Raw genomic sequence first — 17,036 nt, forward strand, 5'->3', positions numbered from 1 at the left:
GAGTAGCAATTCAGAAAGTCTGCTTGCACCAACCTGAGCCTTCTCTCTTACGCTTCCTGCCTATGCAGATGCAGGAAGTTACGTCATAGAGAAGACGCGGAGGTTGGCGCTAGCAGGCTGCCTGAATCGCTGCTTGCTGTCACTGACTGCTATAGAAGAAAACTTAAAATGCCAGGTCGCTGCTGGGAAGGTGACAGGAGTGACACCAAACTCCCACAGCACACCTGCAGAGTAGCCATGGCATACTGGTTGAAAAACACTGTATTACAGTACAGTAGATTTGCTCTATAGGTCCTGAATGACATTTGTAGGTTTTTGTATTACTTCACAATATTCCTGGTGCAACCACATATATATGCCAAAATTCCAGTTGTTGGTTGTGTGTTGGGGGGGGGGGGGCAGTCTGCCTCTCCCTACCTAATCTGAAATACCTTCTCCTCCAGAAACTACCCTTCCAAGGAGCAAACAATTCCCACTTTCTATCCTACTGTATTCCCGAAAGCCACATTTCTCTCACACATTATTTGTTTATTCCAGGTACTTGATATGCCGGCCTTAAAGTCCTAGTATAGAGGAAACATTTACAACACAAATCAAATAAAAACGGGGAGAGTCCCTCTTTTAGCCCTCTTCTCTAAATAATATGCCAGATCAGTTGAAAAAAATTATCAGCCAACGAGAGCAACAAAGGAGTCTGAAAGCACCCCATCTCACCACTGTAGGACATTTGGCACAAACCAGGTCATCAAAGAAAAGTAAACATAACATAAAGCTTGTAGCTGCCTTCAGGTAATCTACATTGGACAGAAACTGCAGAAAGACTAGCAATCTTCTCTGTCTGTCAAAGGGGGGGGGGGGGGGGGGGGGGAAGACCCATTGGTAGAAACCCTTCTGTATAAAAGCCAGGACCAATTGCCAAAGTGGCTAGCGCCCTCTCCTAGAACAGCCTGCTCAAGAGAGTCTTCCTCCAATGCAAGTGCAACAACCAGTCCAATTGCTGAGACACTCGGAGCAACAGGTTTAATTAAATTGAAGCTTACTCCTTTTTCTCTTCCTCCTCTAATACTGGCTCCTTCCAGTGCACCTTCTTTCCCAACCCCATCCCAGGTGGTTCTTCAACCCTTACCCACCTTTTCCACAATCTGCCTCCATCATCTTGTCCTTACCTCCACCCCCTCCAAGCTAGCTGTTCTCCAAATTTAATCTGCATCCCCTTCATTTCCATAGGCTTGCTGCCGACACTGACTCAAAAATAATAGCTCTGTTTCTTTTTGAAACCTTGTGGCTCTGAGTGAGATTGTGCTACCTGGTGCCCAAACTCCTGTGTGGTTTTCAGTGTCTTATAAGAATCATGCAGGATTTTGCAACACTAGTGCCATATAAAAACAGAACAGCTCTTTTGGAAGCCTTGCTACTAGCAAGCCTCTGTGAATGGGAGTGGCAGCAGAGTGTATTTTTTGGTTTTTTTTTTTTTTTGGGGGGGGGGGGGGGGAGAAGAGTCAGAGAGCCTGGTGTTTATTATGGGGATGGCCAGTAAACGCACCCGACAGTCTGTGCCCTGAAAATGGCAGAAACAAATCAAGATCAGGTATACACATAAAGTAGCACATATAAGTTTAAATTGTTGAGCAGACTAGATGGACCGTGCAGGTCTTTTTTTCTGCCGTCATCTACTATGTTATGCTATGACATTGAAGAAACAAAGGTGTGCCACATCCGCTAGCTAACCCTAGTACAGATACCTGTCCAGTTAAACTAGTGTGTACCTGTAAAACAATTAAATCAGTTTGCCAAACTAAACTTTAAAACCATTTACCTAGTTTATTTCGTAACACTGGACAATGCAGATCTAAAGACTTTGGGCTAATTTCCAACAGACGTCTATTGTTACTGCTTTTCTTTTCTGAAGGTCTTTCAACAGCTCCTAAATAGTTTTAAATCTTATTTACAGTAGTAAACAGGAGGGGTAAGTGCTGTTAAAAAAAAAAAACCTCGCACAAGCAAACAAAAATGGGCAAAACTGTGGTAGTGGGCGGGAGTGAGGGGGAAGGGTAGAGAACTCTTTACTATGTATAACTAGAGGTTGTGAAAGCAGGTTTAAAGGAAATTATGATATCTTCTTTGAAGAACACTGTATGTTTCAGTGCAGAGCCTGTAGTTAATGGGTAGGTTTGCATCCCGCAATGTCAGGCTTCGCAGCTGTGGTAAGCCTGAATGGGCCTGCCTTGACGCGATTGGGATCAGGCAAGAAAGGGGGGAGCGAGGAGGGAGAATGGAGAGGTGTCCAGCGTGCTTTCTTGGCACCTCTGCACCTGGTTGGGCTGAAGGTAATTTGAATGCTGCAGCAGAAAGGCTCAACTAATCAAAGCCTTTCCTCCGTGGTCAGGAGGTGAGGGGGATCCTTAAGAAGGGTGCCTCCAGAATCTGGCTTTCTTCCTGCTCCTCAGAGGCAGTGGGTTCCCCACTCTCTCACCCTGATTTGTTAATGTTATTGACTGCTTTACATTTGTTGTATTCCTTTGTTGCAGCTTAGGGGTGGGGTACCTGAGTGAGCCTTAAAGAAGGTCATTTGAACAAGGCCCTAACCATCCCAGGTGGAGATAGTTGGGCCTAATTTAAACTCAGTCCTGGACTATTGTTGCTCTTGCTCCTTGAGGCAGAGCAACTCTTGGCTGATGCTCAGACTCCTGCACATGGCAGGTAGTTTCTTGGTTGTGTTAAATATTATTTTGATTGCTCAGGCTACTATTTTTCTACATCACCAATAAATAAAGCTTGCGGCCAGTTATACCCACAAAGTTTGCCTATGCATGCTTAAACTGAATTCTCAATTGTTCATACGTTATTGCCTTAAACTGAGGGGCAGCTGTCTCACATCTCCCATTAATGTTGAAATACCACTTTGATTCACTAAACTTTACCAATGCACAGTTATGCCAGGTCTCATGTTGACACAAAATGAACACCTCTTGTCACAATAGTAGCTGGGACCACAGCAAAACAGCCAGTAAAAGAAGTCAAAAAGAACCAGAAATCCAAGGGTTTTATTTATTTCAGGAAAATTTACATTCTATCAACCCAGGAAAATCCCCTTCTCTCAATGGATAAGAACCATTTTCAACAAGTAACCTCATTAAAATCCAACATTAGATACAGATTTACAATAAAACTGATCTCTCTCCCAGCACTAACAGTAATGAATTTACACAATGTTTCCAGCTAATAATTTCTTCAAATACTTCCACAAGGAGAGCTACCTTCAATTTTCTTTCAAAAAGTGCAGGCATTTAGATTCCCCAGGGACACTGGCTGAAGAAGTGGGATGAGCTGGTCACCAAAGAAGGAGGTAGAGGCCATAACTGATGAGGAGGAAGAGTTTCAGGCCCAAAGGTTGCTGGGGGAAGGCCTGACATGAAAGGGAACAAATATTTTGCAGTAGGACTTGGAACAGATAATTAAATGACCACACTGAATAGGATAGGCAGAGAAGAAACCAAGTTACTTACCTGTAGCAGCTGTTCTCCTTGGACAGTAGGATGCAGGTCTTCACAAGTGGGCAATATCATCTGACAGAACCCTGTCTATGAAACCTTCCCTAGTTTCACATTGAAGTCAGAGGCCACCTCAGTACTTTATGTAGTTGTATGAAGGTGGGAAGATACGTGAAGGCTTGATATTCTGCTTGTCTTTAGAGAAAGCCAAGTCACCTGTATGACAAGCAGGGTATCAAACCCTCACAAGGTGGGACTTCCCTATGTGCTTTTAACATCAGCAGCAACTAAAAACCCAGAATATACCATCATTTCTTATTTTTTCCCCACCGATACTTGATGTCTAGGGAGAGGTCTCCTCCATGCTGATGCAGTCCTGGCATCCAGCACATTTTCTGGGTCCTTGAAATCCAGTGCTGAACAGTCTTTCCTTTTCCTTTTACGGCTTTGCTTTATCTGTAGATACAGATGAGTCTTACATGGTTGGTGACCTGGACTTCATCATAAGCACAAGTTATGTATATCGGATTGACTTCCTCAACTGGGTGACCAAAGAACTGGATGAAGGACGTGCAATAGATGTAATCTACTTGGATTTCAGCAAAGCCTTTGATACGGTCCTTCACAAAAGACTCATGAATAAGCTAAAAGGGCTGAACTTAGGACCCAAAGTGATGAACTGGATTGGAAACTGGTTGACCAACAGGCAACAGAGAGTGGTGGTAAATGGAATCTGCTTGGAGGAAAGGAAGGTGAGTAGTGGAGTGCCTCAGGAGTGGGTGTTGGGGCAAATTCTGTTTACTATATTTGAGAGATATTGCTGAAGGGTTAGAAGGAAAAGTTTGCCTTTTTGCGGATGACATGAAGATAGCCAATAGAGTGGCTACCCTGGAGGGAGTAGAAACCATGAGAAGGGAATCTCCAAATGTCAGAAGAATGGGTGAGGGTCTGGCAGTTAAAATTTAATAAAGGCCTGTTATACCCACAAAGTTTGTCTATTTATGCTTAAACTGAAGTCTTACATCTGCCTCATGCAGAGCATGTAGGTAATGAGTGGGTTTGCATCCCTCAATGTCAGGCTTCGCAGTTGTGGTAGGCCCGAAACCATATTATAGAGGGAGCACCAAATCTTTTTGACCAGTTTCCTAGTTATAGGTATTTAGCTAAAATTTAATGCCAAGAAGTGCAGTGATGCACTTGGGATGCAGAACTACAAAAGAGATATACCAGATAGGAGGGGAGAGATTGGTAAGCTCGGCTAAGGCGAAGGACCTTGGGGTGATGGTATGTGAAGATCTCAAGTTGATGAAACTGTGCAATAAGGCAGTGGCCGTAGCCATAACAATGCTAGGCTGCATAAAAATGGGTATATCCAGCAGAAGAAAGGAGGTGTTGATGCCCCTGTACATGTCGTTGGTGAGGCCCCACTTGGGAGTATTGTGTTTGGAGGCCTTATCTCACTAAGGATGTAAAAAGACGAAGCGGTTCAGAGAAGAGAGACTAAACTGGTAGGGGGTTTATGTAGCAAAACATAAGTGAGAGATTTAATGACCTAAATATGTATACCCTAGAGGAAAAGAGAAACAGGGGTGATACGATACAGATGTTCAAATATTTGAAAGGTATTAATCTACAAACAAACCTTTTCCAGAGACGGGAAGGTGGTAGAACCAGAGGGCATGAATTGAGGTTGAAAGGGGGTCAACTCAGGAATAATGTCAAGAAGTATTTTTTTTTTCACTGAGAGGATGGTAGATACCTGGAATGCCCTCCCGTGGAAGGTGGTAGAGACAAACACAAAGAAATTCTGTTTAGAAAGATTGGATCCAAAGAAGCTTAGCAGAGATTAGGTAGGAGAGCCTGTGCTGGGCAGACTTCTATGGTCTGTCCCATGATCGAGTCTGAATAGATTTGGATGGGCTGGAGTGGAGCTAATCAGGGGCTTGGACAACTTCAGAAATGTTAGAACAAGGCTAGTGCCAGGCAGATTTCTACAGGCTATGCCCTAAAAATGGCAAGGATAAATCAAGATCATGTGCATATATGATGTATCACTTCATACCATATGTAGTGAGTTTATCTTATTGGGCAGACTGTATGGACAATATAGGTCTTTATCTGCTGTCATCTACTATGTTACCCACCCTTTTTCCCCCCATGTCAAATATTTTAATTAAAAGTATAAACCAACAATTGACAAAAATCCATGGCTCAAATACTGGAAAGAGTATAAATACACCCAAACTGCAAATATAAGAAGCATAAACAAAGCAAAGACTATGACGAATAACTAAAATAAAATTTAAAAGAAAAAAGGCAACATTAGCAAAATATAAAAGCATACAATTCCATGCCTACTCCACACTACCCTGACTCCTCTGCTCTTCCAAAACACCTGCTATTTTTAAAGTCACTTTGGACTTCCTTCTGTGACATATCACTGAAAATACAGCCGAGATGAAATAATTTGAATAATAATTTTTTAAAAAGCCAAGCCACAATGCCTCAACATGTGGACAACTGGCAGATATGAAGAAAACATTTTTTTTTTTTTTAATGACACAGAAACCTAACTAATGAAGTTAGAACAGTGGTTCCTAAACCTGGTCCTGGAGGACTCCCAGCCAGTCAGGTGTTCAGGATATCCACAATGAATATTCATGACAGATTTGCATGCGGTGGAGGCAGTGCATGCAAATCTCTCTTGTGAATATTCATTGTGTATATCCTAAAAACCTGACTGGTTGTGGGACCCTCCAGGACCAGGTTTGGAAACCAATGGTAGTTTTCCCCTTTTCCTTTTAACCCAATGTGCAAACACAAAATGGATTTGCTGAGAAGACAGCCTGTCATTCCACAGTGTGTGTGTGTGTGTGTGGGGGGGGGGGGGACCCAGAATTGAGGCAGCCCCATTTGATAATACAGCACAGGCTGGCTTTTTTTTTTTTAATTCAAAATCAAATGAACACACACAGCTGAAATAAATTTTCAACCATGTAAAGCTTGGGAAATCTTACCCCTGCAAAGATTGTCAGATGTACCCATTACTGCTTGTTCTTAGAGAATTTGTATTGGATGAGTACATAGAAACGCTCATATACAGTGTAAAGAACACCTTTGAAAAGTAGTACTTCATAGTCTATGTGGAGTATACGTTTCCAAACACTTTTCATAAGGGATGAAATAATTGCAATCAGTGGCATAAAATCACGTAAAAGAGTCAGTGCTGGAAGTTCACATCTATAGATCCATGAGTAACTTCAAGTCCCCCCCCCCCCCCCCTTCAAGTTAATTGCAACTCAACTAGCCAAAGAACATGAAGGGCTCCTTTTATTAATGCCCCGCACGCTGTCACCATGGCCCATTATATTCCTATGGGTGCAGTGGCAGATAGGGTTCTTTTATTAACACTTAGGGGGCCTTTTACTAAGATGTGCTAGCATTTTTATTATTATTTTACCAACACTTAAGAAGAAGTTGATTTTATTATGCTCTCCTGAGTAATTTTTCTATTGTGTAGTCTACTCAGCATTTCCTCTCTTTTCTCTACACTAAGAGGTTCATGGAATATATTTACTGATATTTAAATACAAAAAGGATAAACCTTGCAAAACAAGTTATTACTTGCCTCTCCTCACTACCAAACCCTAAGCTATTTTGTTCCTGTTCAGAAGGAATTTGTCTCACTTTTGTCAGCTCCAATTATATTAGTTCATCACTCAGTCTGCACAGCATAGTCATGCCATCAGGTATCAATCAATAGCAGGAGATCATCATTAAATTTATAACACCACAAACACACTGCTGCTAGTAAGGTCAATTGAGGAACATTACACTTTTAACAGTTCTTTTGAGAAGTTAATTGTCCGTTGGAAACATTTTGTGTCACTGTGCAAAACAGTATTGAGCAAGTTGTAACTGAACTGTTTTGGTTATGAATTTCTGCACTTATTTCCTGTTTATGTATGTGTTAAACTGCCTACCACGCCCTCTTAAAATACATAGTCTTGTTTTCCGGCTCTTACAAAAAAAGGAATTCCTGGCATATTTGTTTAAAGAGAATGAATTCTAAAGACAACCAAACTCTGCTATGTTCCAAAATCTGGCAAATGAATTATGGATCCATGAAATTCAAAAGAATATAGAGAAAACCAGTACAGATCAAGATATGTAGTGCAGCAGTGAGATACAATCCCTAAACCAGTAAGAAACAGGCAGGTAAAAAATTTGCAGAGAGTCCTAGACTGAGGATTTTTTTTAAAGCTACAGCAGCCTACAGCTAAACATTTTTTTTTTAAATGAAGTAACAGACTGAAAAAGCTTGATTGCCTACTTGTAATAGCCGTTTCCATAAACAGCAGGCTTGATCAGGTGCACAGGTGGGTGATGTCATTGCACATTGCTAGAATGGACCATCTCTCTAAGCACAGAACTAAGTTTTGAACATGCAGCAGTATCCACAGTTACATACAGCAATATGAAAAAGTATTTAGCCCCCTCCTAATTTTCCATTATTGCATATATCTCACACTGTTCCTGATATTTAAACAAAATCTAATATTAGACAAAGGGGAACCCGAATAAACACATAACAGTTTTGAAATTATTACTTCATTTATTTAAGAAACCAAGTTATCCAACACCCATATCATCCATGTGAAAAAGTAACTGCCCACTAACCTTAATAACTTGTTGCACCAACTTTAACAGCAATAATTGCAACCAAACTCTTCCTATAATTTGATATCAGTCTTTCACATCGCTGTTGAAGAATCTTAGCCCTTTCTTCTTTGCAGAATTACTTAAATTCAGATACAGTTTTAGGTTTTCAGGCATGAACTTCTTTGCAGAATTACTTACATTCAGATACAGTTTTAGGTTTTCAGGCATGAACTGTTTTGTTTCAGGTTTTGCCACAGCATCTTTATTGGGGTCAAATTAGGACACTGACTAGGTCAATCTAAAACTGTAATTTTGCTTTTCCTATTCATATGTAGACTTTCTTTAGGGTTTTGGATCATTGTCTTGCTGCATAACTCAATTAAGCTTCTGCTTCAGCTGATGGACAGAGGACCAGAAATTCTCCTTAACAGCTTTCTGGTACAGTGTAGAATTCATGGTTCTTTCAATAATGGCAAGTTTTCCAAGTCTTGGGGCAGCAAAACGTTCCCAGATCATCACACTAACACTGCCATGTTTGAATGTTAGTATGAAGTTATTTACCATGGAATGCTATATTTGCTTTACACCAGACATAAATAAAGAGTTCAACTTCTAACTCATCTATCTATATGTGAATCACCTAGACATTTGCAAATGTGAGATGAATTTGTTGACATTACTCTTGGATAGCAGATCTGCCGTGCTACTCTGCCGTGAATCCCATTTTTGACCAGTCTCTTTTTTATTGTGGTCAAGAAAACTGCTCTTAGCTGAGGCTAGAGATACCTACAATTCTTTGATGTTTGGGGATATTTTGTGACTTCCCAGATGAGTTGTCGCTTCCTGGGAAGACTCACCATTGTTCAAATTCTTCTCTAGTTGGAGATAATGGCTCTTATTGTGCTTTGGTAGAGGCCCACAGCTTTAGAAATGGCTTTGTAACGCTTTCCAGATTGATGTATTTTAGCAACTTTTTCCTCTCTGGAATTTCCTGTGATCGTGACCTTGTTGAAAACTTTGTGGTGACTACTTCACTTTCATAGTATGATTCAATATACAGTGGTTTAGATTCAATAGGGCTGGCTAAAATCACGCTTGTGTTCAAGCTAGAAACCTGCACAGGAATCCCACGGCAGTTCCTGTGGGGTTCCCATAGGGATGAAACCAGTTCCTGTGGGGTTCCCATAGGGATGAAACCAGTTCCTGTGGGGTTCCCATGGGGATGGAAGCAATTTCTGCAGGGTTCCCATGGGGACAGAAAAACGAGACCAGGCTCATATTATGTTTTACACGAGTGAGAGGGAACAGAGAATTTAATGAAATTTTAAAACTTTGTAACAAACCCTGCGGAACCTGTTAGGAGTGCTTGCACGTTAAGTTTTGGGAATTTCTACAAAGTCTTCTTGGAAGTAAAGAAATTGTTTATGCAAGATACTCTTTCGTCAATATTAATGAACTGTGGAACTGGGAAGACAGTAATTGACTAATTAGTACACTCTGGAGGTTCTGAGGGACATTTGTTTGGTTTTATGTTTTTGTAAGAGAAGTAGATGTATGACTAAAACAATATTATATTTGAATTTGTGTATCTGAAGTTTAGATCAATGTTTGATATATGATATATATTCATTGTGGATATCCAGAAAATCCAATGGGACGATGTGCCCAGAGGACTGGGTTGAGAAGGCCTGCTGTACAGCACATATGAATGTGGTGCAGAATAAATAGGGTAAGCATGCCAGTTCTTGCTGGAACTTGAGCTTTGGGCATATGATTATGGAACAGAGGAAATGCTATAGGCATTGGGATATCAGGGAAGGCTATTGTACTGCACGCAGAAAAAGACACCTTAGGTTGTACTGCACTAGGGCAGCTAGGATGACTGCTATGATGGGAATTTTGATTGTGGGGCTCAAGATTTGATGTAGCTAACAGCTGAAACACATCTTCTCTATCCATACAAGACTTCCCAGAAGGCTGCCCTTATCACTGTATGAAAATATACATGGTGAAGTAGCTTCATATTTAGAGCAGCAGACTATGAACCAAAGACCAGGGTTCAAATCCCACTGATTCTCCTTGTGGCCTTGGGCAAGTCACTTTACTTTCCATTGCCACAGGTAGAAGCTTAAATTGTAAGTCCTCTAGGGACAGGGAAATACCTACTGTACCTGAATACAACTCACCTTGAACTAGTCCTAGAAAGATGTGAGCTAAGTACTAAAGTCACCCCGCCATAGGGATCTGGAAGACAGGCCTGGGGCCAATCAGAGATTGAGATAAAGGGCCTAAGCCTGAAGATCATATGTAGAAGGGCTTGGGGGTATTCTCTGGAATGTCTGGTGTGCAGAAAGCAGTCAGCATCTTTGACAGCCAAAGCAGCTAGCATCATTGCTTTAGCTTGAGAGAACTGGAGAAAATATTCATTATAAACTTCTCCCTGTAGAGAACAGGTTTGAGTTTCATAGACTGGAAAGGGGGGGAGGTCTTGCAGAGGATCTGGAATAAAAGCTTTGTAGTCCATTGAGATACAGCACAATGATCCTTTACCTCCCCCTTCTTTTTTTTTTTGTTTTGTTACATAACAGAGCTGCCTCTGGTACAAGCAGGTATACGAGCCAGACTGGCCATTACCTGTCATCATTAACGGATGGCTTGGATTCCCTCTCCTTAGCAATATCCTCCCTACCAGGCCTGAGAATTTACCCAGATCCTTTGCATATAGCACTGATGGTACAGAGGTGTTGTAATTCATTTAAAGTCTGTATGAGAAGTATGATTAGTTTACTCAGGTTTTTTTTAAACTAGGAAGTGCAACCCCAAAATTTTCATTTTGTTTAGTTTCCTTTGTCACTTAACCATGTCTTTTCAAACAATTGAGTGGAGGAGTAGCCTAGTGGTTAGTGCAGTGTACTTTGCTCCTGGGGAACTGAGTTTGAGTCCCACTGCAGCTCCATGTGACTCTGGGCAAGTCACTCAACCCTCCATTGCCCCTGGTACAAAGTAAGTACCTGAATATATGTAAACCGCTTTGAATGTAGTTGCAAAAAACCTCAGAAAGGCAGTATATCAAGTCCCATTTCCCTTATTTACCATAGTTCATCTCTTAAGTCAAGAATTTAGATTAATCCCTTCACCTTGAAGCTCAAAGCGGATTACAATAAAAGTTATAACTGATGCAAGCAGTCGTGAAAGTTGTCTGAACACAAGTATAAATATTTCTAAACCTACCTAAATATCCTCTCTCATAACAGAAGTCTTACTCTATCCAGGCAATCCTTATATCAAACTAAAATGGTTAAACAGTAATTTCCTAAAAACTATTATACAAGGTTTGTTAAAGACAGGATAAGACCTCCTTTGCAAAGAATAATGTGCAAAAAAAAAAAAAATTAGGGATGGGTAATATCTCCAAATCAGGGCAGTAAAACACAGGAGATTGGGAGATTTTGCTTGTGCTTTAGTGAAGTTCTTTACTAATGTTTATCGTTACCACTGATTGTTAAGCAGAGTACATAACCTTTGAGGTAGGCAAATCATTGCCAAAACATAGTGAGGTACTTTAACAATAAAAAATCTTGTTGTTGGAGGTTCATGGCCCACCCATACTTTTTTTTTTTGCACATACAAGGTTTGTTGCCATAACTCTAATGAATTCCACAAAATAGAACATTGCCCCCTGATAGTCTTTTGGAGGTAGTTGCTTAAAGCAAACCTCATCTTCAGATTATCACTTTCCAGAACATATGGAAGCCATCATAATTGTGTTCTTCCAAATATCAATTTAGCTTCTGTATAACTTGCAGCCAATTGATACGTTTGGCCGGTAAGCGCAGCAGCTACTCTCAATTATCCGATCTTCGCTAATCCGACATATGACAGAATCCCTGGCGCTGTTACTGCATTGGCATTAAGGAGTGTGGAGGTTCTGTTCCTGTTTTCCGGCTTCACACGCTGCTGGTTAGTGTTAATAAGCAATACTGTATTTTAAATACAGATACCCGATGGCTGTTCTTTATGTATAAAGTGTTTTCCGTGCATTTATTTTAGGAGGTTACCATTTTCTGTATTATCCGACTTTTCACTAATCTGACAACCATTTACAGTATGTCAGATCAATTTGGTAATTTGGGAGCCCTTTTACAAAGTGGCGGTAAGCACTAATACGTGCTTATGGCATGCTAAAAAGTCATTACCGTGGGACGTGCAGGAATCCTGCAGTAGTTCGGGATTGGGAAGAGTAGGTGTGCCTTTTGCTAATTAGTTAGCGCAAGAAAATCGCCACACGCTGCTAATTAGTGTGGTTTTTAATGAGTGAACCTTTACTGCCTAAAAAATAGGTGGTTAAGGGACACACACTAATTAGGAAGTTTGCACATGGCCATTAATGGAAAAAAAAAACCCCAAATTGCAGCCATTTTACTGCCACACTAAAAGTAGCCTCAGCACATGGGAAACCCATGCACTAAAAATAGTGCAGGCCATTTTTTAACGCTGATTAGTAAAAGGGCCCCGTAAGGAACATTGTAGCTTGAACCATCTGTCCAATACTCACTCAAGAACAGTCTAATTTGACAGATAAAAAAAATGGAGAGTTTTAAGGGTTAACAAATTCTACATGGGTGTCCACTGAGCAATTAGAATCTAAAACCACTCCTTGTATCTTAATCTCTCTACAAAGCCTACTAGTAGTCTGTGATAAGCTAGCGAGTAAGGACATGTAGGAAATACGCCCTCTGATACCGCCCCCCCCCCCCCCAAAAAAAATAATAAAAAGCCTTGGAGAAAAGGTAACAAGGAATTCAATATTGCTAGAGGGCGTTTTATGAGTAAAGTGAATAACCCTCGGCTAAAAGGAGCAGTTCTTACATTTAACGTTTTGTTTTTATTTGATGACATTCCTATTCCTTTCACACTAAAGGACTTAGTCCACACAAACCTGCATTTCTTTTTAGAACGGCAGGGCTGAAGATTTTGCCCAGCTATTTCAGACAGTTAACATGACAGGCTTCAATTCTATAACTGGGAATGTACAGTTACATGTGCCTCGCACACATTAAGTGCATAGAAAAGCAGCATTTACATGGTAATCTGTAAAATGCTCTAGCACTTAAGTGCTAAATGCAAGAGGGTGTGCACATGGGAAGGGAATACTATGAGCTATACATGTTGCTCATAGTAGTTGCAAAAACCTCAAAAAGGTGGTATACCAAGTCCCATTTCCCCCCTGTCCCTTTTAGGCATGCCCATTTACACTAGCCATAGACATGACAAATGGTCATGCCTGTGGGTTTACACTAGTATGTTAGAATGGAATTGGAACACCCAGATACCATTACAGAATAGGTGCTCCCTGCGCTACACTGAGATGCCTAAATGGAAGCACCATGTTATATAATTGCCTCTTAGTTTGCTTCTTCATCAATCATTGTGCAATTTTCTTAATCCTGTTCCATATTTAAGCAAATCAGAAACATTATAATAACTGAAAGGACAGAGAAAAAAAATGAAAGCTCATTTTTATTGGTACCATACATGACTCATAAGTGGCACAAACTATGCAAAGTAAAAGTCCTTTGAATGCTCCGATATTGGCAGAGTCTACGGGGCAATCTGGGGTGAGGGAATCTGAATCACCATTTCACAAAGAACAGAACTAGAGTCATTAAAAGAAAACATGGTTGAAAAAAAAATCGTACCATCTGTTCTGGAGGCTCCTTGCTCAATAGTATACTTTCCAGAAAAAAAATTGAAGTGCAACTGAAAATATAAGAGACAGTGAGGGATTTCCTGGATTTTCATAAAAGCTGATTTTTTTTCAGTGAATTATATTTATTGGCCTCAGTTTTGCCCTTCATTTACCTTCCAAGTACAGACTCCTTGTTTTTGATACATGAAATGCTCCTACAGCTGTGGGAGCACTCAAATCAGGTGTCACCATGATGGTTAAATGAATACAGAACAAGAATACCACAAACTCTTCAGGGAAGGGTTATAGTCCTAGCTTAGAAAGAAACACACACACAAAACAAAAAAAACAAAAAAACAGCAAAAAAGTTTTCCATAACATCTAAGGGATCAATTTTGTTGTTTATGAAAATGGCACTGTGAAGTGGTGACCACATCTACCCTCCTTTCCCACACTTTGTCACATCCCCCCCTTGTGGGGCTTCTGAGAGAAGCAAAGTATTCATTCCCATGTCCCCTTAACATCAAAGGAGGCATCTGCTCTAATGATAACACAATAAAGACCAGCATTACACATTGGTTCTACTGAGCGGTATTTTACAAGCACGAGGTACATGAACCCAAGAGAAACATGTGGAGGGAGGGGACAGTGCGTAGAGAACAGCACAAAAAGTTTACAATTAGGGGAAGAAAAAAAAATTAAAATACCACTAAAATAATTCCCCTCCCCCATTTTGAGGGATTAAAAAGGAATTTTACAAAGTCTCTCCTTGGTTTGAAGCTTTCTGAAATGTATAAAACAGGACTCCCCAGAGATATACAATAAGCCAGTACAAAATCAAGACATCCATTTTTTTAACTTACTGTTTTATTATTTAAAAAAAAAAAAAAAAAAATCTCATGAGGCGGCACTGGGAGCATGGGACTGCAAGGAAACAAGGGTCCAGTGTAGGAGTCGCTGCTACTGTACACAAGGTCTTTGCCAGCCTTCATCACAGATCCCTTAAGGAAAGTGAAAAAGTCTCCCTGCCTGTTTACTGAGATGTATTATTAAGAAAGAATACAAGAATGCAAGTTATCTTTTCCCAACTCACACTGTTCTTACCATAACCAGCCTGTAAAACTACAATGTCATAGGCTGCTTAGGTTATCATTTAATTTACTTGAATCCCTTTAATTCTTCGAGAATGGACAGCTTCTACATATGACCTTAACCTCAATTCCATGTTTTTGTTCTGAAAATCCATGGATCTGGTGTTACATGCTGTAAGTTAATTAATTTCCTCTGGTCTGTTTGAAGTCAGATTGAAATACAATGCTACTATGTTACCTCCTTTTGCAGGCAAGCAGCTAAGTACTGAAAGGTAAAAGTAGCAAAACTTAAAACAACCCTCTGAGACAACTGAGGTATGGCTTTTCATTCTTAAAGAGGCACAAACTCTTGGGAGAATGTTAAGGCCTCTCCAAACCTGAAGCTGAGAGGAGAGAAACCTCAATCTCTCTATATAGCCAGCCCACTAAACTCTGCATCATCATAAAGAAAATGTGAATGCACAAAACAAAAAAATGAATTTTACCGCTATAAAATGAAGAAATATGGCTTTTTAAAAATAAGTTTTCCATTTAGAGGGATGAAAAAAAAGACATTATAGATACAGGAAAAATTATTTAAAATTTGAATGCTGGAAGATTCATTATGGGTTTTAATTTCCAAGATAATTTCAACAGCCTGGTGGAAAGGCTATTTGATTGACTTGTCTGTTACATCTGAAGGAAAGTGATGCACAAAAGCAGTTCTGACATCACTAGCAGCAGATTCTGGGAAGATAGATCCATGGTTTCCCTAAAATAGTTCTAACTTTACAGGGTGCCTGTTTTTCTCTTGTGGAAGTCCATACTCATATGGCATTTCTACTGGAAACATCCCTTGAAAATGGGGTTGCCTCCCTTCTTTTCCTGTGTTACAACATTCTATCCACACAGAAGCAGAGAAATGAGAAAACCTAATATGCGGACACACCCACAAATTAAACAAAAAAATTCAAAAACAAAATAAATTAAACTTCTTATCTCTGTATAAAAAGTGTTCAACTTGTGGAGAGCTATACTGGGTAAGGGAGACTGTCAAGGACAACTAAGGGGCCAAAACACTAGATCCTCTAACCCTGGAGGAGTCCTATGTGTGCTAGCTCCCACATGAGACTGCTTAATCCACCTCATCTGCACACAACTCTGCCTCCGTATCTTATAGTTCCCGTATGTAAGATGGGATAGTAAGAATTTGGAAGATTTCCAGGTCCCTGGCTTACCTTGCAGAAGAGTCCCCCAGTACCTCTGCCCTTCCTCTCACTTGTTTTTTTTTTTAATTCAAATTTACAGGTAGATATGTTTCTACTCAACATATTGGATTCTTCCAGATTTCCTTAACTTTTTACCATTAAAATTGTATTTTTTTTTTTTCATTTTGCTTCATTTTACTGTGAAGCCTGTGAAGTCGGGTTCTCCGACTTGCTTTCCTGGCTTGAGGGTGGTTTGCTGTTCCAAGGGCTGTTGGCACCCAATGCGGGCGAGTTGTTGAAGCTGTCCTCATCGTCAATGCCATTAGCAGCGTCAAACTGTGTGTTCTCCAGCCGTGTAATCAGCCGCTCATCTTCATCCCCGAATTCTCCCCCCATCAGGGTTGGCTCGCCAACCACCATCACATCCTGAAAGGGAAAAGTTCCTGAAACATAATCAAGGCAATGGTGTCTCCCCTTCCCATACTCTTGTGCTGCAGACCACGAATGGCGCCTTCTTCCTTGCTCAACTGAATTTCTTCCCATCATACTGAAAACAAAGGGGTACATTTTCCAAAGCTTAGTCAGGACCTACGTGCATAAATAAAAGTCAGCCATGTGCACACGTTGTGAACTTTCAGCATCCTAAAAATACAAATATAACCATTACACACAAATTTACAGAAAAGGGTGTTCCAAGAGATGATCCTGGGGCATATTATTTTACATGCACAAAATTTTCACAGATCCGCATCTAAACAGCATGAAAGATGTGCATGAACTCTAAACTCCCTTTTGCAACAGTAGAGTTATGTTTAGCTGCATAGGTTATCTTGTAGTTGAAAACTGGGTTTGCTTTGTGCATGCTTGAAACAATTGTGGGTAACTCTGCAGTTAGGCATACTACTAAAAATTTAAC

General features: G+C 40.4%; 1 protein-coding gene across 4 annotated transcripts in view; it reads right to left on the reverse strand.

Annotated features, from left to right (window-relative positions):
• Positions 1-13,655: 13,655 nt before the first annotated feature.
• Positions 13,656-17,036, reverse strand: part of LDB1 (LIM domain binding 1) — a 267,057-nt gene continuing 263,676 nt past the window's right edge. For 3 of the 4 annotated variants that reach the window (XM_030202865.1, XM_030202864.1, XM_030202866.1), the window contains exon 11: positions 13,656-16,546. In XM_030202865.1, the coding sequence (XP_030058725.1) occupies positions 16,316-16,546 (231 nt within the window). In that variant the 3' untranslated portion in view covers positions 13,656-16,315. The other variant, XM_030202868.1, reaches the window with a different exon arrangement.

This window comes from Microcaecilia unicolor, chromosome 5 (genome assembly GCF_901765095.1).
Source record: "Microcaecilia unicolor chromosome 5, aMicUni1.1, whole genome shotgun sequence".
Lineage (NCBI taxonomy): Eukaryota > Metazoa > Chordata > Amphibia > Gymnophiona > Siphonopidae > Microcaecilia > Microcaecilia unicolor.